General features: G+C 41.7%; 2 protein-coding genes across 4 annotated transcripts; both read right to left on the bottom strand.

Annotated features, from left to right (window-relative positions):
- Nucleotides 1-9,317: 9,317 nt before the first annotated feature.
- On the bottom strand, nucleotides 9,318-10,289 carry LOC119553653. The gene has a single exon (XM_037864143.1). The coding sequence runs from the start codon at nucleotides 10,272-10,274 to the stop codon at nucleotides 9,957-9,959; it is 318 nt and encodes a 105-aa protein (XP_037720071.1). The 5' UTR covers nucleotides 10,275-10,289; the 3' UTR covers nucleotides 9,318-9,956.
- LOC119553635 (homeobox protein Hmx) lies at nucleotides 10,273-20,155 on the bottom strand. 3 transcript variants are annotated; one of them, XM_037864113.1, is made up of 3 exons: nucleotides 18,969-20,155; nucleotides 12,922-13,031; nucleotides 10,273-11,155 (listed from the first exon to the last, which is right to left on the bottom strand). In XM_037864113.1, the coding sequence occupies exons 1-3, from the start codon at nucleotides 19,784-19,786 to the stop codon at nucleotides 10,302-10,304; spliced, it is 1,782 nt and encodes a 593-aa protein (XP_037720041.1). In that variant the 5' UTR covers nucleotides 19,787-20,155; the 3' UTR covers nucleotides 10,273-10,301. The 3 variants fall into 3 exon arrangements, with proteins under 3 accessions (XP_037720041.1, XP_037720059.1, XP_037720050.1); XM_037864131.1 differs by lacking the exon at nucleotides 18,969-20,155 and adding an exon at nucleotides 14,004-14,016; XM_037864122.1 differs by lacking the exon at nucleotides 18,969-20,155 and adding an exon at nucleotides 13,705-13,733.
- Between the last annotated feature and the right edge of the window lie 4,394 nt (nucleotides 20,156-24,549).

The raw sequence follows: 24,549 nt of genomic DNA, 5'->3' as shown, positions 1-24,549 counted from the left end.
CTGGGGTGGCACATCCCGTGTCCCGAGTAATCATCAGCCATCACCCATCCGCCAGCCGCACCCAATCTCCACCAACCACCAACAGACCGCCCACGCAATCAAATAATTCTGAATCATTAGGTTTTTTACGAAGGGGTGTCTGCCGGGCTCTATTGAGACATTTAGCTCAACTGGATGTTCATTATAATCCACTCGGAGCTTGCTCGGGGATCTACACTGGAAGAAAACGTGTAAATAAGACTATACTGTGACGATTTTTGGACTATATCACTGGTAATATGATGACCTAAAAATGAATTCATATATTATTCAAAAAGTAGTTATACATACATAGCTAGTGATCTTTTGGAATCTAATATTTCCTCTTTTCTTAGTTCTATTAATATGATGACAAAAGGTCTTAAAAGTATTCTTATATATAATAATAACAATAATAATGATGTATCACCTTTAGAGATGGTTTTGATCAATTGTAAATGGAATAGAATAGAATTCGGTTAATCAATTTACAGATATTTTTTTTAGGCATTAAACAATTGTTTAAGATTGATCCTTGAACTAGTTATTGTTTTCAGTGGTCGCTGCACGTAAGTCGCGTTTTCCCCAAGGCCGCCTGCCCCGCACTACCCACTGCTCTATTATTAAATGCACTTTTAATCTCGGCCGCCCCCTCACCTCCTCCCCTATCCCCTCATCCCTCACCGGCTGATGTTCGCTTTCAATGATTTTTCCATTTTGCACCCTCAAATGGCGAACGATTATCACCCTTAAATGGTACTTTACACACACAAAGAATGCCAGGCATTGAATAGAATTGAACCGGTGCCCCTTCCCTTAGTCCTTCCCCCCGGAGTCTCAAATCAGTTGAACTGCTTGGCAGGACTCCGAACCGTAGAGATTGGTCCTGCAGTGGAAACAGTGGTGTGTGTGTGTGTGTGGGCAAGTGTGCTTTTATAGTCCTGCTGATATCATATGAAAACATTGGCTTGGGACCTCAAGTCGAGTGTGTATATCCCCGGGATTAGTTGGCGATGTTTGTTTAACTTTCGCCGTGATTCCGATTTCCCATTCCGATCTTGGGAGCGCTGATGAGCTGGTCAGGCAATAAGCGGGGAATTAGAGAAACGGGTGCGGGAAATGGCTCATTGTAATGAAAGTTTAGAGCTGTTCTTGGATTGCAGATAAATGTACACCTGGGGAAATGTCTATAATTAAGGAATAATAATATTTAAAATGTTTCGTTACATTCAAATAACTATTCTATATTATTCCATACCATAAAATGAAAATGTTAAGAAGGTTTCTTTCTAACATGTGGATGAATAGATCAGATCATCTTTAATACCATAAAAATACTATTCATTTTTCTCTACAGAATGTTTTTAAAAGTTATTTAATTTTTTAATATTAAGTTCAAACTAATAATAATGATATATTGCATTAAATATTTTAAATATTTTTACCATTTAGACATATTTTCATTTAAACATGTACAGTGCTAAGGATGCGAAATGATAAAAGTAGAGTTCTTTGCAATTAGTCCTCAATTAGTTAGCCCAACCTCGGCTGGTATTCCCTTTTAGTGGCTGTTTTTAGAGGACCTGCCCTGTCATCTTGCATTTATCCTGATTTCACAAACTTTTGTCGAGCCATTAAATGGCAAATTACTCACTCGTTGTCTGGTGTCGATTAAATGAACTCAACCCGAACGGACAACCCCAAACAGAAACAGCGACTTTCCACTGCATATGAAGAACTCGGGACTCACATCGCATCCCTGCCGAGCAGCAGTCACAATTACACGCCGCAGACCCTAAAAACAAGTTGGCATACAAAAATCCTGCCTGATGGCCATACATAGATGGATGGGTGGTTGGGATGGGTGGTTCGGGGATGGGAGGAAAGCACTCCCTGCTGTCATATGGATACTGTGGGGTACGGCACTCTTAAAGAGCACATAATTGGTCTGTAATCTATTTTTGACAGATTGAATTTCGCTTTTATCTTGATTTTGTTTTGACTGACTCGGTTGTTGCTGCTGCTGCTGCTGCTGCTTTTTCGGGTACTTCTAATTGGGTTGTATACCCGGTGCCACCCCAGACAATCCAACAAGCAAACCCAACCCAACCCACCAGATCCCAATCTATTCCGACCCATTTGCAGGTGCAGGGGGTTGCTTGTTGGCTTTGACGTGAAGATTTGCTAAATGGTTTGCTGGCTTCTGTCCATAGTTTAATATGATAAGTGGGTTGCTTGTCTTGGGCTCGAGTATTTCAGGGACTGCGCTTGGGGAATCGAAACGGTTTGGTTTTGGGTTCATACTCGGGTTTTGGGTTTTCGGTTTTGGGTTATGATTTGCTTTCGGGCTGATGTCCGATTGGTTAAATGCCAATTTATGCGCTGGAAAATTGGTAATTTAAAACCGCAAAGATTCCAACGGTCAGATAAGCAGCAGAGTGTTGAAATTATTCATGGCACAGTTCAAGTGTTTTGCATTTCTGATAATAAATTACATTAAGTTGTCAGTTTCCTTTGGGAATTGGTCGAGAACTTTTCATAATTTGACTGTCAACAAGGCAAAAAAAATGAAAACAGCTTGGCAAATAGGAAGAGATTTGGCAAGGGCAATCTTCAATTTCACACATGGAAGCGCCCAACTTGATATTGGTCTTAAGAATCTTTTTCCGAATTTAGGGCTTAAATATTTTATTATTTATGATACATTACAACTTTTTTCTATACCAGGAAACGCCCAGTTTGAATTTGGTCTTAAAAATCTGTTTCACATCTAAGAGCAAAAATATTTAATTATTTTGTATGATAAGATATTTTTTGGAAGGTTGTCTTTTAATTTTAATGGTGTTTCATATTTTGTGATAAACAAATTTTTTTTGGAATAATTGTTAATACATTTTGAATGTGATTCTTGAAATATGGTTAATTAGTTTGCTTAAAAATATGTTGTCTTGTTTAAAAATCCTACTAAAATAATTATTTATAATTTAAGGAGCCACATAAGAATGTGCGTAGATACATTTGTTAGTGCTGAATCGAAATTAAAATGGTATGGTATGAGACTGTTGTTGTGTAATTACACTCGGCATGCAACCCATTTGCAGGACCGCCTCCCAACCCTTGCCGAAGTCAATCCACCGAAATTGTTGAACATGTCGTATAACCTGTAATTTTCACACCGTTTTCCATTTTCCCCTTTGCCCTGTTTTTCCATACGCTTTTTATGTCACTTATTATTCATTTGCAATTCGGTTTATTCAATACCCGGCTGCGATGGGCGGCGACAGAAAGTGTGCTTGCGGCAGTTTGGTATAAATATGTAATTCTTTCGCCGATATTTCGGGGAAGGGGTGCGCTGTGGGATGGCCATTATGGACGGACTGCCATGATACCCACTTGCCTTTAACCAGAAGCGTCAACAAACAGTTACAACAAGCGGACCAAACGAGCCAGCACAAAACTTTGTTCAATTTTTTGCAATTAAAATGATTCCCTTCGCATGGGCGGGTAAATGGTAGTGTGTGAGGGGGGTGTAAGAGGGGTGCGTACGTGTGATTGTAATGAAACCCTTCCGGTGGCTGTCAAGGCAACAACGGAGGACTTCTGCCGATCTAAAAAACGTCGGAGTTTGGACAACGTTGTTAGACGAAAAGTCCTTATGTGTGCACCTAACGAAAAGTACTTAAAATTGCTTAATTTCCTAAATCTGCATTCTAAAGTAATAAAACATCAAAGATTTGAATTAATAAATAAAAATTTTTAATTCGACAAAAAACATGTCTTAGAAAACAGATAATCATAATTTTTTACAAGGGTAATTTGCAATTTTAAGATGTAAGTCGTTCTATATTTATAGTACATTCTTAATTTTTTATAATCCAGAGTAAAGGCGATGATAATTTGAATTAATTACTTAAATTTGATAAGGTACTGTTTATAAAATTATATTAACATAATTGGTTTAAATGGAGTAGTTCCCTGAATATATGCAAATATTCTATTTACTTTAATTTGAATACATTTTATATTCTTCAAAATCGACTCTCTCAAAACCATAATTGAATCTATTATTTAAAGTGGAGAAAAAAACTCGTCCTGGCCCATTGTTAAAATTAATATTTTAATGATGAAATATAAAGCAACCAAATAGTACGTCAATATAAATTAATATATAGAAACATATAAGCGTTGCATTAAATCTATAGTTCTGTTTATATGACCACTAATGCTTCAGACATATGAAATCAGTTTAGCGTAAATTCCTTCCTACATTTTAGTTTTTAAGTTTAGACAAATATTTTTTGGCAGTGTAGCGGAATGGGTTGAGCCGGGATGTGCGCTGATTTGGCCGCAGGCTAAGTGACATTAAATAACACGGCGACAATAACAACAGCAGGAGCTGAAGCAAAACCAGCGGGGCAGGAGGTGAGATTTGAAAAGCGTTTTACAACCATTTACACACTGTATCCTGGGCACATCCGTTGGATGCACTGCTCCTGCTTCTGCTCCTGCTCCCGATCCTGCCACGTCATTGTTGACTTCCTGTTACGCAATGCAGCGCTCGCAATCGTCACGGCCTACATAATTTGTAGGTACACTCGCCATTCAGAGCAGCGAAATTCACACAATGCCCGGGCATCGGATAACCAAACAGCGCAGTACAAATTTTTATTGTTATTCAATTGGATTCGAATTTAGCTGCAGAGTGTGTTTGCCTGTGTGTGACAGTTGACGCCTCGCAAACAGGACGCTTCCGGTGGCCTCTGTGGGCATATATGGAGTTATATTTAAGGATACTATAGGAGCTGTAATTCGAGCGGCAAAGTGCACGTAATTAGCCAGCGACTTGCCGGGCTTGCACTTTTCTACTCGATTTTCCAGTAGGCAGTCGGTTGAAATTCGAGGTCGCCGCCATGCGAGACATTGTTTGTGTTATTGCATTAATTTACAACAATATGGCGCGTAATGAGATGGAATTTGATTATGCCATTGTGATTCGGCAATTCGGCGATTCGGTGCTGCAATTGGAAACTATGCCGATGCCGTTCCGGCCGTAAGTGCCTGTGCATCGTAATTACCAGTTAAACGGCTTAGGCTCATCTTGCATCGAAGGACCTGGGAAAATTCGACAGTTAGAGCATTAGAACAATTTCATTAGGGGGTTTGTGTAAGGAAAGAATCTTTTGAACTCAAACATTGTTTAAAATTTGTGTTAAATAACTAATGGTTGTAAGAATATTATTATATTAAGGTCTTATTACTTATTCTGAACTATTGAAATTAATTTTCCAGTGAAATAAAAAATCAATATCATAAAGAACTGATACCACACATCAAATCTATAACCCTAAAACCAAAAAAAAGTGTTACTCATAAGCATAGTTCTATGAGGGCTTTAGAAAGCATTGTATTATTCTTGAAATATTACAATTTCGTAATATATTCAATATTATATCTCATTTGATAAGAGTTTTTAGAATTCGTTTGTGATACTAAATACAACTCCTTTGGACATGTTGCAGCCCAGTAGAAAGTGTATTACGTATGAAAAACCGATGATGACAATTTGGAACCGATACTGTTGTCCTTAATATCCTCGCTGCCATTTAGGGCCATAAAACATCCGCAGCAACACAACTGTCAGTTGATTAAAGCACCTCAATCGCAAATAAAAGCGGCATTACAATAAAAAAGAAGCAACGCTGATGAGCCTATTATGGTGACAGCAATGACAGGGAGGGGAGGGGGTGGCACTCACCCCCCCTCGACAACTACGCACTAAAACACATGCACACGAGGCACTCACACACAGCTGGTAAAAAATAAAGTCCATAAAAAAAGGACATCGCGATGAGCAAAAATTGTCCACATTTGCGGGCTGACCAGCGGCCATAACGACTGAAACAGGAAAAAGGCAGCAAGGAGCAGGGAGCAGGGAGCAGGGTGCTGGGAACAAGGATAATGCGAGGACACTGCCAGCAACCACAACAGCAGGCGCCGCCGAATGGGAAATAAAAATAAATGTGCTAAATGGATAATAAAGTACAAAGAGCGACAGGCATTATAATGTCCGAACTGACACTCCAAAGCAAACGGCAAAAAGCGAACCACAAAAATGGCAATCCTTGTGTGTGCGAGTCCTTTTTTAAGCGTAATTTAACTGTTCTGGCCATTGTACTTAATTGAACTGTCAACGAAAATAGATAAACATAATGGCTAGTGAGGCAGAAAACATGTCAAGCGAAGCACACTGGCCAATTACATTTATGTGCGTCCGCCGAGCTGTCAAAACTGCGGATCATAAAAATCTATACGGATGAAGTGGTGCTATCCATAAAAAACGACGGATGTAAGGGTAATAAAACTACCGGAAATTACAAAATTATGAACATACGAAAGTATGTTTTGGTATGTGATTTCAATAACCTTATGAAGTTTAAAAAAAGTATACATTTTATTTCAAAAGAAAAGCAATCAAAAAAATTAAATATTGATAGGTCTTCTTAATATATGTACATATATTCCATCTTTAATCTCCTTTAAGCTGTCAAATCGGGGATCATACAAATCTACACGGCGGTAGTGATGATATCATTACAAAATCTGAAGTAATATTAAGCTCCTGTTTAAAAACAAATAAAAAATTAGACTTATATATATTATAAATCTCCTTTTTATCTGCAGAAATATATATATATATAAGTACTTATGCAAATAGTGTGGAATCTGTGCGCCAAGCTGCGCCACTTCATGCCCAAAAAGGCTGCAATTAAAATAAGTACCCGGCCGCTTGGCTTCGGCAAATGGTGCACCATCACTCCCGGGACTTTCAAATATGTACACAAAGCCCATACTATATGGTATATAAGCACATTGTGTTCGCAAGCTAATTAAGAAATTACTGCAGGCAAAACAGCGTCTGCCAAAAGCGCCAAATCCAGCCCTCAAAATTGGCCCCCATTCTCGTTTTGGGTGGCTGCTATTTGCAAAAACCACTTCACATATGAAAACGGAAAATGAAATTAACAAAAAAACCTCAAAAGTAACAAAAAATAAGGAATAAAAAGAGGCAGTGAAAAATGAATCGAATACGGGATTAACCTTTAATAATTATATAAAAAGAACTTGAGATATTTTTTCGAAGTTTGATCGAATATAGACGTAAATTGAAAAGTCGTGAAAAAACATTTCAAACATTTTAATATAATACTTTTAAATATAACAAATTTCATCCGTACAACTGGCATGCCATAGCCTAATTTCACTACCCTACAAAAAAGAGCGATCTCATAATCCAGCCAGCCACTCACACTGACTCCCCAAATCCGCCCAAACAATTCACTTTACATATGAGCAAATGTGGCCCAAAAGGACCAGCCAAAAGCGAGGCTGCATTCATGGAAAGCAGCCAAAAAGCATCAAAAAAGCATCTAAAAAGCAGCAAAAAGCAGCCAACCAAAGTGCTCGTTGTCTGGGGGCAGGCAATTTTTATAATTTCGCTACAATTTTGAGGCATTTTATGAGATGAATTGGAATATTTTTTCGCTCTGCTCCTTTTTCGGGGCAGATTTCGCATTCAGCGAAGGAAAGCCATCAAATCCATTCATGCGCTTAAATAAAATGCTCAAGCACTTGACTGCATCCATACAAAAATGTTGCGGAGGGCATCCGATGGCAGGATGAGGACTGTCGAATAAAAGGTTGCCTAATTTGTACAGTTGGCTTGCACAACAAAAAAAAAAAGAAATGGTTGGAAAAAGAAATAGCAAGGCTGAACCCCTTTCTTTTTGGACTTTTTTATCATCGGGGGGCCCAAAGTGGACAATGTGCCATTGTGGCAAAATTCATTTTGAGGACCAAAACGGAAAGCCTAATCCACGGGAGCAGCTTTATCCGATATTGTGGCTGCCAACCTTTGATTACACAACTCTCAGAAAGCCAGAAAACAGGCAATCCTTAAAGTGCCGGCCAAATCCGGCCTTCGGCCAGATGAAATACAAGCCAATAAACAAACGATTGCCGGCGAAATAAGCGCATCAAACGGCCATACATTTATTCGTACAATAAAAACAGAATGTTTTTAACGCCCTCCATTTATGCGCAGTCGTGTGAAATGCAACACTCCACACAATCGCCTATAATTATGCATATAGTCTGCTACATATATAAGATATATCCACTGAATCACTGTTGGGCCCAATGGTTTGGTAATTCAAACTCGCCGCCGCCGCTTGTTAGGCATAGCGAAAAAAGCATTTTATGCATTTTTATTGCCATTTATTTGCCGCGCACAATTCGCAATTTATTTTTGCAATTTAACACGCGATGCGGAGCCCAGAATGAAACTCGAAAGTGGAAAGTGGCAATGGCGATGGCCCAAAGGACCAGAGGGCCAGGAAATGGGGGCTCGACGCGACTAAATTGCAACAAACTGCACAATAAATGGCAACTTAAAACGCCTGCAACGCAAGTAAAAATCCAAACAAAATGCAAAAAGCACCAACATGCATTGCAGCAATTGTGGCAAAAGCTGTTCGGCTCTGTTCTGTTCTACCGGCATTGTTATAGCCGGGTCTACATGCTGCACATACGGATTTATTTGCGTTGGCAATTAAACGCAAATAAGCGCTTGCCGTCGGTAGGCAGAAATCAGAATGCAGAATGGGCGGGATAAATCCATGGAAAAACATTTGTATCAAATGCCAGCAAATTGCTGTACAACGCATAGATACGAGGACGAAGACTCGATACAGAGACAATATATGTGGACAGATGCTCCCAAAGGTCGACTGCATCTGAACCAAGGGGTTGGGATCAGTTAAAAACTCATCAGAGGAAAGTGGGCACTTTAACTTCAGCTTAGGAATCGGTAAATATATTTACTTTACATATATTAGCAATTCTGAAAAATACCTGAAAGTAAGGCTATAAACCACAGAAATGTTAACCTTCAAATAACTCAACCTCTGACTAATAAAAAATATCTGAAAGCTATTCAATAAAATATCTATACCTTCATTTAAATAGAACTTTTCAAACAATTTTTCAATAAAAAACCGAATACTAAAAAATACTAAAAATGGTACGTCCCTTAACAAGTCAAAAGTCCTTAATTAAATGTTAAAAGTCATCCATTAAATAGACCCCACGCCTGATCAATAAAAAAATGGTTAAGAGCCTTTCATTAAACGGCTTATAGCATTAATTAAAAACACCCATTTTGTTTTGGTTTTTTCTATATGTTTATATAATTTATTAATATCTTTATATTTATAATTTGTTATTTGTATATTTATAAGCATTTCATGTCTGTGAATGTGTGTGTACGCTTATGAGTTTGGTTTGGTTTCGGTTGAAGTTTGGATTATGTTAACATTCGATTAAAAGTATAAATAATTTAACTAATTATTTGGTAATTGCTTGACACACATCTTACGAATAGCACTATACTAACATTGATTGCCCTGGCCCAAAGGGATCCCGGCTTAGCATATCGAACTTAACCTAAACTTGACCAGCAATTTAAAGATTCAAAAGCCAAAAACAAAAACGATACTAGAAATCAAGCGCCCCACACTATCCACTTGTGATCGGTATATATGTACATGGTGTGGGGATTCTTTTAAAGCCTAAACTTATTGAGCAATAGACATTTAAATTTACAAGGAGCTTGAGTTGTTCGGTATTTACAGGGGATTTTTAGGAACAAACTATCATAAAAACTTTGAAACCAATTGATGCGGTCTTGCACGGGGTGGAAATAAACCATCTGGAGTTCTTGAAATGGAACTTTGGAACAGTTGAAATATCTTTCTTATAATTCTCAAGTATTAAAGATTCCTTTTTGAATATTTTTAAAGATATACAATCTCTAGAACTTTTAAATATTTTTCCCTTAGAAGGCTTTCCCGCCCCGTGCAGCCACTTGGTTGGATGTGGGCTCAGTAGGCCTTTTGGTTGGCGGACTTGTCCGCGGCAGGAGCAGCTGCCTCCTTGTGCTGGCCGAGATGCTCCTTGCTGTCCAGGCAAAGGCTGCCCTTCGATGGGATTCCTGGCGAACCCTGGGATTCCTGCTCCTCATCCGCCTCCACATCGATGGCGGCATCCTCGTCGTCCAGATGGGGGCGCTCCTGCTCCGAATCGGAGTCCATATCCGCCTCCGCCTCCGCCAGGGGCTCGCAGCCCAGGAAGGGGTGACGCGGCAGGGGCGGCTGCAGCGGATGGGCGGCCATGGGATTGGGCGGCTTCAGCAGCGACATGGGCGCCGCCAGGCACCCCCCCACTCCCTATACCAGCGAGGAGAGCGGTGGTCGCGGCGGGCTGGTGTTCCGTGCCGCCGCATAGTACTGCATGGGGTGGTGGTGCGGCGGTGGTGGGGGCACAAATCCGGCGGTGGTGCCATCGTGGTAGAGCACCGGCACCCGCACCAATCTCTGGGCCGCATGCGCCATGTTGGCCATGTTGGCCGCCTCCAGTTCGGCGGCCAGTTGGCGTTTCCACTTATTGCGACGGTTCTGGAACCAGATCTTCACCTGCGTTTCAGTCAAACGCAAAGAGGCCGCAAGACCCGCTCGCTCCGAGGAGCTGAGATACCGCTTGAGGTCAAAGGTGGACTCCAGCTGAAAGACCTGGGCACGCGAGAACACCGTCCTGGTTTTCTTCTTCCTCTTCGAATTGCCATCGCCGTGGGGCGAGGAGCTATCGGAGGGTCCATCCGTGCCATCGTCCTCCTCGATGATCTCCTCGCCCTCGTCGTCCGATTCGTTGGAGCTGCCCGGCAGCAAGTATCCGCCATGTGAGCCGGCCAGATGCGGATGCGTATGGTGGGCGAGACTGCTGCTGCCGCCTCCTCCGCCGCTGCTGCTGCTGCTGGTGGGCGTGGTGGGCTGGTGGGGATGCTGTTGTTGCTGTGGATGTTGTTGCTGCTGCTGTGGATGCTGTTGTTGCGGATGCTGTTGCTGCTGCTGCTGCTGCTGTTGCGGATTGTGGGGGTGGTAGAGGGTGTGGAGTGGGTGGTGCGAGGGCGATTTGCTGGCCTGGTTCGAGTTGGCAGTGTTGTTGCTGTTGTTATTGTTGCTGTTGTTCGGGCTCATGGAAGTGGGCGAGTGGGGATTCTCGGTAGTGTTCGTGGAGGAGCTGTCTGCAAGAACAGATAGAGAGAGAGAGAGAGAGAGAGAGAAGCGGTTAGAAAGAGAGAGCCTGGCAGAGCGGAGAGCTTAAATTGTATTAGTTGATTTGTCAGTCTCAGTGGGTGGTTGGGCTGGTTTGGGGTGGCTTTTGGGGTGGTTCCTCCTAGGGGTTGCTGCTCCAAGATACTGTATCTATGTATCTGTGTGCAGAGATTTAAGCTGCAACACTTAACCTCACACTTGTCGCCCCAGCATTTCATTTTTTTTATATTTTTTGTGTCATTCTGTGATTGCTGTGTGGGCTCCCAAAGCGCAGACGCCGAGAGTGTATATATATATATCCATATATATATAGGTATAAACCCATACCATACCCATACCCATCCCGGTATAATATAGCATAGCAATCCCTGCTCTGTCTGCGCATTAAATTACCATTTAAAATGGCTGTCAGTCAGCTTGGCCGATTTTCTTTTTATCGAAGCTTTTAGTTTTGATCTCATTTGAAAAGTTTAAATTGCCGTAATTTGCCTTGAATGGATTTCGGGCAGCAGAAAAAAAAATTAAATCTCTTAATAGCACAGAGAACTTTCAACTAGCCGTGACGATAGTGGATTGTGGATAAATGGAGTGGCAGCAGCGCCGAAGGTGAAGAACTTAAGGCCAATTTACATGAACAAATGCAATTGCAGCGACTCTTAATGCCAAAGGGGCCAATTAAACGGGCTTAAATTGCACTCACCGATGTTTCAGTTGCAATTGCAGTTGCAGTTGCACTCTACACTCAACTGCGAAACATGTCAAACGCTTTGTCCGTAACTCGATACTCGATTACAAATTGCAATTAATTGCAAATGACGATTAAAGCAGTCGTCTCACTTGGCTTCCATTTCATGGATGTGTGTGGGTGAGCTTAAGACATTTGCCTAGTCTGCTTCTGGGGCGAAATTCTTTGGGGCATTAGCCGCAGCCATCGCCTCAACAACTTAACTCTGAGTCGAATGCATCGGCATTCCAGAGCACTCGCGAAAAAAGACCACATGTACTCTAGAAGATATATTCTGGGTATCCACCAACAAAATATTCAAAAAGTCACCAGAATAAAAATATTTTTAAGAAAGAGTCAAGTCGATTTTAGATGCTTTATCAATAATATTTCAATCCCTCGAGATATGCTTTTTTCCTGTATAGAAGTATTTTGAAATAGAGTTATATAGAAACAACTCCAGTGGGCAATAGATACGGAAATATACCCTTGTAAGTAATAATTGTTCGATTTTGATCGAGGGTTTTAAGATAAGTAACGCGATTTTCTCAAAATCTATAAGATTTGCAAAAAAAAAAATTAAGTAATATAACATGACTAAACATTTTGCTTCCCCTGTGTATGAACAAAATTTATATCAGATTGCGGTCATGTTTTGAAATATTCCTTATAACAATAATAGTAATATTATAATACTGTAGTGTTGCCAAAAAATTACTTATACATTGAGCTTGTATCTGCAAATACTCCACTATTTTTTTTAACCGAAAGAGTACGTAAACTATACACTTGTTTTCGCCTAGTGTACTGCGAGGAATGGCTGACCCATCACATTCCTGGCGTAAATAAAAAGGCGGATGCAACGGGTGCTAAGCCGCTGTGGCATGTGCTCAGTACAGTTCAGTTCAGTTCGGTTCGTTTCCGTTCGAATTCGAACGTCTTAATTTGAGGGAAAGCCGGGGAAAGCTGGGGAAAGTCGGTAACTCCGTTGGCTGCTTTTAATCAACTTACCATGGGTGGGACTGTGGAAGGGCAGGCGCTGGGGGGCCCAGGGCCATCCGGGCGGACACAGGGCGGCATAGCGACCAGCCAACGCTCCCCACTGCGAGATGAAGCCCAGTCTGCAAGGAGAAACGAGAAATATTGGTTAATAACGCCATCAATTATGCATTCTGATGATTGCCAGAAAATCAAGATGTGGAAAGGCCCCATTCCAAGATGCCGAAATGCGGGCAGAATTTAAGAGGCCATTAGGCATTTACCATTTTGCCGACGGCCAAAAGTTGTTTAGCCTAAGAAAGTTGAAGCATCAAAGTTCGCCGGGGGAAGGGAGGGAAAATCAAGGAGGCTGGCGACCCTTAACAACCCCATAACTGACAACAGCTGTTAAGAATTTGGCCCACTCAACCCTGCCAGCCGAGTATACATATATAAAGATACACTGGAAAAATACTCAGGATTCAAGAAAATGTCTGTACTGAACTACATTTTATTAACTACAGCTTATTAATCGAAATAATATTCCCACGTCATTTATAAAATATTTTACATTTTACATCTGTACTGGCATTTTGTCCTATTGACCCTTTTGAAATCAATTTACAGCTTTAAATATTAATAGAAAATATATTTTATTAGTGTTATTTAAGTGGATTTCGCTGTGCGTTGATGCTTAGTTTCAAGTAGATAGCTTTATATATAAAGTAACACTTTTTTTTAATTTTTGAACATTTTTTCAAAACCCAATATAATTTTTCTCTCCGTGTATATGTGTGTGTAACCTTGTTAACTTACTGGCTTAAAAGCATCTTTATAAATACATTTTATTTATTTATGCTGGCAAGACGAAACACTTTTCGTTATAATGTGTTCTATATTCGCATTGAGGAGAGTTATTTGGGGTGAGTTGTCTCCAGTTTTTTTGTGTTTTGCTTGGACTTGTCAAGACAGGCCGAATGTAATTGGCCAAAGTTGCTTTTGTCTCTCGAATGTGATTGATTCATTGGGGTTTTCATTTACCCTCTTTTAAGCTTCCCACGCACCCACTGAACTTTGGCGTTAAACGTAAGCCCCACGAAATGCGCTGTTCTCACCGTTCTAAAATGCCAGTTTGCACTAAATGGTATGGTATATGGTTTGGTATGGAATGCCCACCCCTTGAGCTCGTTTTGCTTTTGAATTTCGCTTTTACCGGGCGGTTGGACTAAGCTTTCCCCACAAACTTTGACCCCTTGGGCAGGTGACCCGTGCGCAGACTGTGATTTCTTTTCGAGGGTGCAACTGCAACCCAACCGCCTCAGACAGAGAATGCCACACGGATGGCTGTGTGTGTGTGACATTAACATTTAGTTGACCTCTTTCGCTGCGGCCAAGGGTGCATCAGGTGTGGAAATCAATAGCCAGGTGGGCGAGAGCCACTCTCTCTCGCTTTTTTAGCCGATTCCACTTGCCAGCAGTAATGATTTTCAATTAAGTTTACTTTCAGTCGAGCCCTGCAAATTATGAGGAGGACTCTTCAGGGGCTTCCCCAAGTTGCCAGCTCAAATCACTTCTAATGGGCTTCATGTTTACAGCGGCAATTGAGAGAAAGCCGCTTTGGCTTTCGGCTAGTTTCGAGGCAGCCGGGCCAGAAGACAGAAGCCAGATTCAAACCCCAAACAGCCGCAAAAAGACGAAAATATGAGGAACTCCTCTCAAGTTACAGACATAAAAAGAATAATAAAGACCTAAAGTAAGGTTTTTGTATCGTTTAAGTGAAGACAACATAAATATATCCATGTATTGCTAATTCTATCTAAGATCGCGCTTGAATCATAAAAATTGAAAATGTTACCTTTAAAAATGTTCCCTCCTCTCTTTAATTTTAAATGGAACTTTGGAATAGAAGTTAGGCCTATGTTTAAAATAGATAATTGATTAAATGAGGCATTCTAAATTCTTAATAAATTATTTTTTATTATTTTTAAAAAAAGGAATATTGTTAAAATTCAATTTTATTTGTATATAATTTGTAAATTGAAATTCATTTTAAAAATATTATTAATATATATTAATATTATATTCTTGAATAATATCTACACACCTTTCCTTGAATTTATCTGTTGTATTTCCCCCAGTGTACCCATCATCATCCCAGGACCTCAGGCAAGACGGAAAAAGGACAAAAGAAATTACCTCAATTACATGGCTAATTCGTAGCTATGTTGGTCGGCAGGAAAAATCAAAACAAAAGCTTGTAGCTATTTGCTCGACTAATTACGCAAATCAAGAGCTCGGCGCGGATAATGAAATAAATACAAAATAAAGTTGCCCACGGCGAACCGCGGACAGCTGAGTATTCATTTCCACGACCATTTCCATTGGTGTCACTCTGCGGCGGAAGCGGACGGCCATGTTTTAAAAGTGGGTGCGCCTGCCCCATTTTGGACCCTCGTAGACCTAGTAGAACTCGCCGAACCCCAGCCCCCCAGTCCCCCGAATCACCCCCGGCTGTCAAATGAGTGAGGGAAATGAGAAATGGCGAATGGGGGGGTTGTTGATGCATTCGGTATTTAGCTTTTAATGAATTGTTTGCGGTTCGCGCTTTGGGTTCCTTTTCCCGGCTCACCCATCATAATTCCCCGTCTTGGGCTCCCTTTGTCCGAGGGATAAAAGTGGGCTATGCAATTGAGTTGTTTAACATGGCGTTGAACATCGGTTTCTGGTTGGGTCTGAGTTTCTGGGGGCCTGTCTCCACTTTGATGTCCCCGAGCTATCAGTGGTTTCTTTCTTTGTCCCGAGATCTAAGCAGAGTTCAAAGTAATGTGTCTGAATGGCTGGGGTTAAGTTAAGCAAATTGCGGCAATGACTACTGGAGTTAACCAATTCAAATGACATTACCCGCACTTTTCGAACGAATAAATGTCGCATTACCGAGATTGATTTAAATAAATACATTTAAATGGGAGACGGAGTGATCTCTAAAACCGCTTAGGAATCGCTCATGCATAAGAGATTTGCACACTCTAATTGGTCCATCCCGTGCGGGACTCTCCCCTTCCCAAAGATCCCCTCCCGAACCCGGGTATTTACTTTACATTGTTGACATTTAACAGTGCGGGTTTTCGAGGGGTTCTCGAGGGGTTCTCGAGGGGTTCTCGACCTGGCCGCAAAGTAGGCAAAATATTAAACACTCCAGTGGGCAGCGAACTTTGCTTTTGTCATTAAACGGGATTATTAGCAATATTCCAATGCCTGGGGAGCGGCTTAGGATATATCCCACAGTTCTGAGACGGCTAAACCAAAAATAACCAAAAATGGTGACATTTGTAAAGAGCATGATATTAGGTTTTCACTATTCTTTTTTGGCGATTTACCACCATGGGAAGCCCCGCCAAATGACACGTGACCAGTGAGCAGAGAACAGAGGGAAAGTCAAGCCTCAGATCCAGATTGGATGCATCCGATGGTCTGCGGAATATGTTTTGATTAAATTGCGACCATAGAAATTCCCACCACACCATCGCGATAAGGAATCAAAGGCATTTCACCACTAAACGCTAATCCCCCCGACGCCGAAAATCAGATACAGATGGAGAGATATATTATGGGATTGGTTCGGTCCTCAATTGCGATTGCAATTGGATTGTAATTACTTCTGGCTATATATATATACCTTTTGAGCGAGTGTGTGTGTGTGTGTAATTATAATGTTATCGTCTGCTTTTTGCGTCATCATGGGAGAAAAGGACAATGCAGGAGCACCCTTTCCGTTCGCCTTGCCATTGTTTCCAGTCCACTCACAAGCATATCGGGTTACACCTCTTGAATGGTTTTTTTCCAGCTCTCTGAAACTTTTCGTAATCCCCCCTCTACCAATCGAGTGAATCGTAATTAAGTACAGACTGGGGAGAAAGCCCAAGCCCAAAGCCCAAGGACTAATTAAAAACGTAAGCGCAACTGTCAAAATAAGCCAAGTTCGGGAGGAGAAAGTCTGCTGAAACTATTAAACGATCACTCAGCAATATTTGTATGCCCCGTGGCATTAATCATTCCGGCTGATGATCAACCGATAAGCCAGTCACATAGGCAGCCACACGTCAGCTGGGCAAGCGCCAAGCAGCAGGAGGCGACACTTCTTTCAGGACGAGGTCCTTAATTGGGGTAACCACGCAAAAGTCGAGCGGATGGTATAGGGACAGTAGTGCGGACCCTCGACCAACCTGACTAACTTCCCTTATCGAGGCGATCAGCGGCGCGGGCACGCGTAAATGAAATGAAAATGATCATTATTAAAAAAGAATACAGGGGTCTAAAACGTCTGAGGGAGTCCGAGTGCCCCTCTCATAAAATAAAAGTGCAACTTATTCGTTGTTTTTTAATTCAACACATGCGTTAATCGAGTCGGCTGGAAATTTGATCGCTCATTCCGTATGCAGCATTTTGAAAGCCGGCTAAGTGGGTTTAATATGCCAACGTGTATGATATGGAAAAAATGGATGCACTTGAAGAAAGAAACAAAATAATTTGAAAGTAGGTATATAAAACTAAATAATATTTCATTATGAAAAATATACATAACAAGTTTTTAGAAATATCCCAACAAAATATTGCTTATATAGAGAAATCTTTTGAAAATCTTGATAATAAATCAGAAACACGAGTTCTGGCTTGACTTTCTCCCAGTGCATATTTTGTATCAATAGGTTGCATTTGCAGAACAAACAGCTGTAAGAACCTTCCGTTTTTGTGGGTCAGTTTGGAGGGTCTGAGGGTTCATTCATCGAACAGTCACGTTTTGCATACTGGATACGATACTGGAGCATTGTCAGTCCGTCAATCAGTCAGTCAGTCAGTCAGTCGGCTACATTCAGAACCGAAACGGTGCATTGAATTTCATCTGGCAAATGTTATGTAACTCGATAGGCTGACCAAATTGCCGGGCAAAAAAACGTTAACCCCCGACATTTTTCTGCATAAATTCGAGGTCAGCCAGCGCCCAGTGCAACTAAACACTGTTCCATTGGATTTGGTTTTATCAGTCTGGAATCGTTAGGACCTTCTAAGGACAATGGACGGGTACTTTAGCCATTTGCATCCTCACCCACTTAATGTCTCGTGTAACGCTTGCCCAACAATTTTCGGTCTTATCGACCATCTCCCGGCTACTTTGTCCGTCCCGCTCTTCTTTCTGTGCACTTCCTGCGAAGAGATTTGTGTCACCTTCCTTTGTCTTCCCCTAGGACGATTATATAAAATTGGCCCAACCCGAGGGCGAACAAGTGGAATTGGGATGGCAGCCTCTTTGGGCTCATTGAGGGAAGGCTTGACTTTTTGGTTTCATCTGGGTCGACTACACTGAGCAACAAGAGGGTGCACAAAGAAAATATTCAAGAAAGAGATCACTCTTTTGTTAAGATGGAATGCGTTATAGTTTTGCAAAAAAAGTTAAAAAAGATATTACCATTTTAAAACTTGTTGAGTCCTTAAATATATGGTATTTGGGCAATTTAAAAAATTGCCATCTTTTTAAGAGCTATGAAAGTGGTTTTAAGATACCACAAAATATAGGGAAGCTAACATACTCTTTGTTTTTGGAACATCTTGGCAAAATCAAGTAAAATGGTTTTAGGAACCACAAAAACTGTTAATTTTGTACTCCCACAATTGAAACTGATTTTGAAGTAACAACATCTTAAGTAAAATTTGTTCATAAAAGAAATTTAAAACCACTGATAAATTTTTTTAAGAACTCTTATTTCATAAGACAAGACAAATTGGGAATTATAGGTAATTACAGTCAATCAAAGAATTAAAAAGATTCCAAAATTAAAAAGAAAATCAAGGCGGGATAACATTTAAAAGATCATAAATTATCTTCATAAATCTTTTAGTTATACCAAAGATAATATAGACTATTTATTTTTAAGTCTTTGGTTATACTATATTTGCTTTATCTGCTGTGATGCTAAGAGATCTATTCATATTTTGATTTCAGTTAAATGCACTCTTCTAGTCTTGATTTCAGCAGGTTCCCTTTAATCCTTATTCCCCTGTAGAAATGGAACTCATTAGCTCACCTGGACAACATGGCTGCGTCCTGTGGTCCGCCAGCTCCTGGCTGCGGCAACTGCGGGATCGGGGTTATCAGGCCGGCGGCGCCGTTCTTCTTGGCCGGCTCGCTGCGACTGAGGATGCTGGAGATGGAGAAGCTGGTGAAGCCGTTGGAGCCGGTGGTGCTCTTGCCGCCCCCGCTGCTCCCGTTGCTGTCGTTGCTGTTGTTGCTCAGGTTGGCCGCCGCCGCCGCAGCCGAGGCGCAAGTGTTGTTGTGGTTGAGGGCCTTGCTGTTGTTGTTGTTCAGGCTGAGCGACTGCTGCCCCAGCTCCTCGCCGCCATTCCGCTCCGGACTCTTCATCGGCGGACTGAGACGCTCGAGATGTTGCTGCTGCACCTGCAACTGTTGCTGCTGTTGCTGTTGTTGCTGCTGGCTGGTGGGCGTGAGGGCATGTTGCAGCAGGGCGGGATGTGTGGCCCCGTGGGCGGGATGCAGGTGATGGCCAAAGGTGTGGAGCGCATGGTGCAGGGCCACCGGATGACCGCCCAAAGTGCTCAGGTGGTGCTGCAGATGGTGGTGCAACACCGCCGGCGGAACGGCCCCACCGCTGGGGCTGTGATGGAAGTGATTGCCATTACCACCGGAAGCGGAAGTGGTGGGCGTGCCGGCGGCCGTGTTGGGCGTATTGGAGCGATGGGTGGGCGTGGCAGGCGGCGAGCTGCCGTCGGCGGAGCGGGCCGGCGAGCGGGCCAGCAGCGGACTGTCGCGAGCGGCGGCGCCCAGAGGACTTGGCTCCGGACTGGAGACCACACTGATGTCAACTTCGGCCTCGGAGGAAGACATGGCTTGCTTTTATATTTACTATATTATATTTTATATTTTAGTTCAATTGGTAAAGCACTTTTGTTCCTTAGAATTCACTTGTCCGTCTTGTATATTTTCGTTGGAAATTTGAAAAACTTTCCTCACTTTACTCGTGGCACGAAAAACTCGTTAAGGGAAAACGCCGAGCGCTACCGTTGGGTGAAACACGTCTGCACCGTTTGATCAACGTTTCGCATTTAAATTCAAATGCGGCTGTTAACAGACGCACAAGTCCTGAGTTCTGAGTCCTTCGTCCTTTTTGTGTCTATGTGTGCTGTGAGCTTGTGTGTGTGTGTGTGTCTGTATAGAAAAGCGATCGTTTAGTGTTTTTATTGTTTCAGTCTCGGGATTTTTAACCCCCGGTCTCGTGTCCGGAGAGCGTGGAACTGAAACTGAAACTGAGACCGAGGTGGTTGGCTGGCAGCCCTGCAAATTCTTTTGGTCTTTGCGCTAAATGGTTTTCCACACTCTCACACACACACTGGCTCACTTTCTACCCCTCCTGGGAGGGTGTGTCTCTCTCTCGCCTCTTACTCTCTGTCTCTTTCTGCGGGGCTAGCCCTCTCTCTGTCCAGCCCACCTGGTGGCCTCCCTTTCTGGCCGCTCTTTTCCATTCCATTTGCAGTTTGGAATTTCTTTTCGTTTATTTCGACAATTGCACTGCAACCGCATCGACAGACACTTTTCGGATTTTCCTCTTTTTTTTTTATGTTTTTTTTTCTGTGGTCTGGTTGGGTGGTCGTTGGGGGGTTAAGGGATGAAGGGGCTGGTCCACCCCCTGAGAAACACACTAAGAAACACTTGGCATTTGGAACGCCATCTAAAGTGGGGGCGCACTCGGCTCGACTCGCAAAATCGACTCGAATCGCTTCGCTCGGCTGGTGTCTATTGAAATGCCAATATAAAATCAATCAATTGCCACCTAACAGGGGTCAAGTGTTGCTCTGTGGCGCCATTGAAATTTCCCAGCCAGCCAGATGCAAACTTTTTCGACCAGAAAAGTGTTGGCGAAAATGTACCAGTTGATTGCAACTTTGCGGTTAACAGATTGAGCGGTTGAGAATCCATTTGAGTGGGTTCGGTGAGAAGGTTAATGGGTTTTTAAAATAAGACTATACTGTATGTATGCTTAAAAGTTTCACGAGAAAATAGATATAACTAAAACAATATGATGATCTGATATGAAGATGTTGGATGGGAAGGTAAGGGTTTATAGAGTTTTTAAAATGGAATAAATGTTGAAAAATATTCTGAAATATTTGTAAATTCATTTTGATCTTTTAAAGACAATAGTCAAATTAAAAAAAAAACAGCACATAAAACCAACAATCGATTTATTATTTTTCGTTTTTCTAGAAATGTTTAATTTTTTAAAAATATTAATTTCTTATTACCTTCCAAATTTTTTATAAAATTGATATTGATAAACAGCTATGTAGTGTATTTTATAATAATATTATAACAAGTTCCTAATAGTAATACAATCATTAGGCATTTTCCAAAGGACATAACTACACCAACCAACATCTCCCAAATTCCAAATGCATTTGTATCTCTCGTTTTTTTTACAATCTTCGGATCTTGATGCCTTATAGCATGTTCCATTCCATGGCGTTCCGCTCCCCAAAGAGTAACCCTCCCCTAAGCGCCGTAAAGGCGGCCATTTTTGCCAAGGAGCTCCGCTCTGCAAACTTTTGCAGACTAAGAGCGGTAGAGAGTGAGCGAGAGAGGGCGCGAGAGAAAGAGAGAGAGAGGGCAAATTGAATTTTTAAATGCTTTCGCTTTTTATGAGACAACCACGAGGCATTCAAAGAGTGTTGCAAACGATTTGGCCGAAACAAAACAAACATTATGCGAGTCAATTACCCGTCGAGAGAGAGATGGCGAGACCGGCCGAGAAGAGAGAAGGAGCACTCTCTTTTTGGGGGGCGTGGCCAGCGGAGGGCCAATGGGGTGGCCGCAGCTCCTCAAATGCCGGAGAAAGCAGAACGCTTTTCAGCGACGGCAAAAATGGGAGCAGCAAAAAAAAAAACACCAGCAGCAGCAGCAAACAAATGGGTAACAAACATTTGCAGCTCAGACAGCGACGCCGAAATATGCGTAGAAATTCATGCGCAATTACATTTATCCTATTTAGAAGATTGCTTTTGCCAAAGTGCGTCTCCAAGTGCTGAGGGCAGGGCACCAGCCCCTACCAGCCCCTCACCACCCCCTATTTTCCACCCACCACCCACACGATTTTCCCTTTGGAGCTGTAGGTATGTCATACGCTTAGTATGTGTGCTTGTGGAGCCATCACCTGCGTTCGTAACACATTTTTCCACAATTTTCCTCTGTGCATTGCTTGTTCTTGATTCGTTTTCGTGTAAGACTTTAGAGTGAGATTGGGGGTATGAAAAAATAAGAAAGCCATGGGGTTGGAACTTATTCGGGGAGTGGGGCATTGGGTAGGTTTCAAAAATAGTGACACTTGGGCGCTGCCCCATTTTCATTTCAATCTCAATTCACAAATGGAAATTGCGTTTATTCAGCACCTCCACCTCGCACTGTTTCAACTCGGCTTTGATTGCATTCATTTAGCCAAATGGAAAATGACAAGCAAAAGGGGTTAACTTAAGGTTACACTGGAAAATGTAGTACGCATTCAGATTTTTAAGATAATCAAATACGTTTCTTAAAAAAATTAGTCGGAACAGATAAGATTTTTACTATAGTTTATAGGTTCCAATAGAATATACCTAAACTATTTGCAAAAAAAGTAAATCGTCTACAGTTCTTAGGTGTTTTTTTTTCTCCGAATGTATACTGTTAAAGAAGCTATAAGATGGGAAATCCCATTAATCTCAATGCCTGACCAGGGCAAGCCACAAAAATTCGGAAAAGCTCTTTTGCTTGGGAACATTTAAAAGAAATAACAAACTGTTCAACTGTCGGACAAAACGATTTCTACAACAAATTGCACTGCAATAAAAGAGCTAAAGCTGCAATGGAAAGAGACGGGTAGAGGGTAGCGAGGGAAAGAGAGCGAGGAGGAGAAAGCCAAGAGCCGCTGGCAGTGTGTGTGTGAGTGAAAGGAGAAAGCAGGGGAAAGCGGAGAGGAGGAGGGGAGGAGAGTGGCTGAGAAGGAAGTCTAATTGACGTACGAGCAAAGTGGGAGTTGCAATTTTCATTGACTCCACTTTAGACTGCACACACACACACACACAGGAGAAAGAGAGGGAGATAGGGGCTGCGAAAGAGAGGGGTATATATAGAGAAGCTGGGCTTAGCTTGCTCGACTTAACTGCAATTAATTTGGCAATTGAAGGTAGTCGAACAAAAACTAACATTATTCCAGCTAAATTCCCGAGACACACTCCATTTCAATTTCGGAATTTTCCGAATTTCGATTTTCCAACTCACACAAACACATTAGGCAAATGGAGAAGGCTTTGTCCCTCCGTCCGTCTGTCCGTCCGTTGTAGCATTTTGTATAATAGGCAGAAAGCATGGCAAAACAATAAACGTGGAGAGCACGGAATGGAATGGTTAAAAGCAAATGGAGTTGTAGTCCCCTCCCGGTCCTTCGAATGGTATGCTATGCGATGCGATGCGCTATGCGCTATGTGCTATGTGCCATGCCGACCACCCATCACATCATTATCATCCTTTCGGCTATTTGCGGCTATTAGTCAGCCAAATTTGTGTGACGCGCTTTTCCTTCGCTTTTGGGGGCTTGGCTTTTGTCTTCTTTCAGAATGCAAACAATGGCTGGACTGAAAGTATAAAAGACCACACGCAAGCCCCCCGAAACCCATCGATCCACCCTCGCACACCCTCCCACGAAGCGAAACCCATTGAAAACCGGGGGCCCAACCAACCCCACAGTGCTCGTAAATAACGCTTTAGACTTTGATTTAAATAAATTGTATTGCGAACGGTAATATTTTATGATTTCAACAGTTCAACAGTTTTCGTTTCGATTTCCTTGTGCGTTTCTTATGTATGTTACCTAAGCTCCCCACTCCCTTTCTTTGCTAAATATATGTGTCCTTTTTGGTCCCGCTGATTGAGTGCCATTCCTGCGCACATAAATTCAAGAAGAGGGTTCTAAAATTCAAATTATATGTAAGCGAAATGCAATTCTTAAAGAACTTGAACAATAAAATATAATCGAATGTTTTTTGTTGTATATAACAAATTAAATTGCCAATAACAAAATCAAATAACTTAAAATAGCTCACATATTATATGCTTACATATATGTTATATTGATGATGGGGCTATTACATATATGAAAAATAAAACGTAATATAATCCTATGGTTCTTTTTTCAATTATTTGTGAATTAGAGAGGTATTCTTTTTATCTTAAACTGATGTTTTAAACTGCAAAATACGTTCAAGTTACAAATAAAATCGACAAGTGCGCCTGAAAGCGTTAACGTTTTAATTTTAAACAATTATTTTGTATGATTGGACAACCAACGGGCACCGCCAACCGTATAAAATTACCAATTTGCAGCAGCAATCGGATCGAAGGAATGGGAAATGGGAGTGGGGGAATTTTGCAGTAAGCATCCGCACGGCCAAATATAGATAGAAGATACAGAGCGAGGGATACAACGAGCCATCTACGATTGTTGGGCAAATTGAATCCTTTTCGCCGGCAATCCTCAATCCCCAGCAAAATCAATGGCCGAGGAGCAGATTTTGGCCCGAAGGAAAGCCATTGAATTCGATACGTCTGTGTGGGCAGCGCAG

Source organism: Drosophila subpulchrella, chromosome 3R, assembly GCF_014743375.2.
Source record: "Drosophila subpulchrella strain 33 F10 #4 breed RU33 chromosome 3R, RU_Dsub_v1.1 Primary Assembly, whole genome shotgun sequence".
NCBI lineage: Eukaryota > Metazoa > Arthropoda > Insecta > Diptera > Drosophilidae > Drosophila > Drosophila subpulchrella.
Note: the sequence above shows the minus strand (reverse complement) of the source record. Positions and strands in the feature narration are given on the sequence as shown.

What these genes read in the sequence shown, in the direction of transcription:
- LOC119553653 (XM_037864143.1), bottom strand. Translation starts at nt 10,274, where the DNA reads ATGTCGCTGCTGAAGCCGCCCAATCCCATGGCCGCCCATCCGCTGCAG.
- LOC119553635 (XM_037864113.1), bottom strand. Translation starts at nt 19,786, where the DNA reads ATGTCTTCCTCCGAGGCCGAAGTTGACATCAGTGTGGTCTCCAGTCCG. An exon ending in GACGCAGCCATGTTGTCCAG is followed by an intron (nt 13,032 to 18,968) that starts GTGAGCTAATGA and finishes TTCTCCTTGCAG; the next exon opens with ACTGGGCTTCATCTCGCAGT. An exon ending in CTTCCACAGTCCCACCCATG is followed by an intron (nt 11,156 to 12,921) that starts GTAAGTTGATTA and finishes CTGTTCTTGCAG; the next exon opens with ACAGCTCCTCCACGAACACT.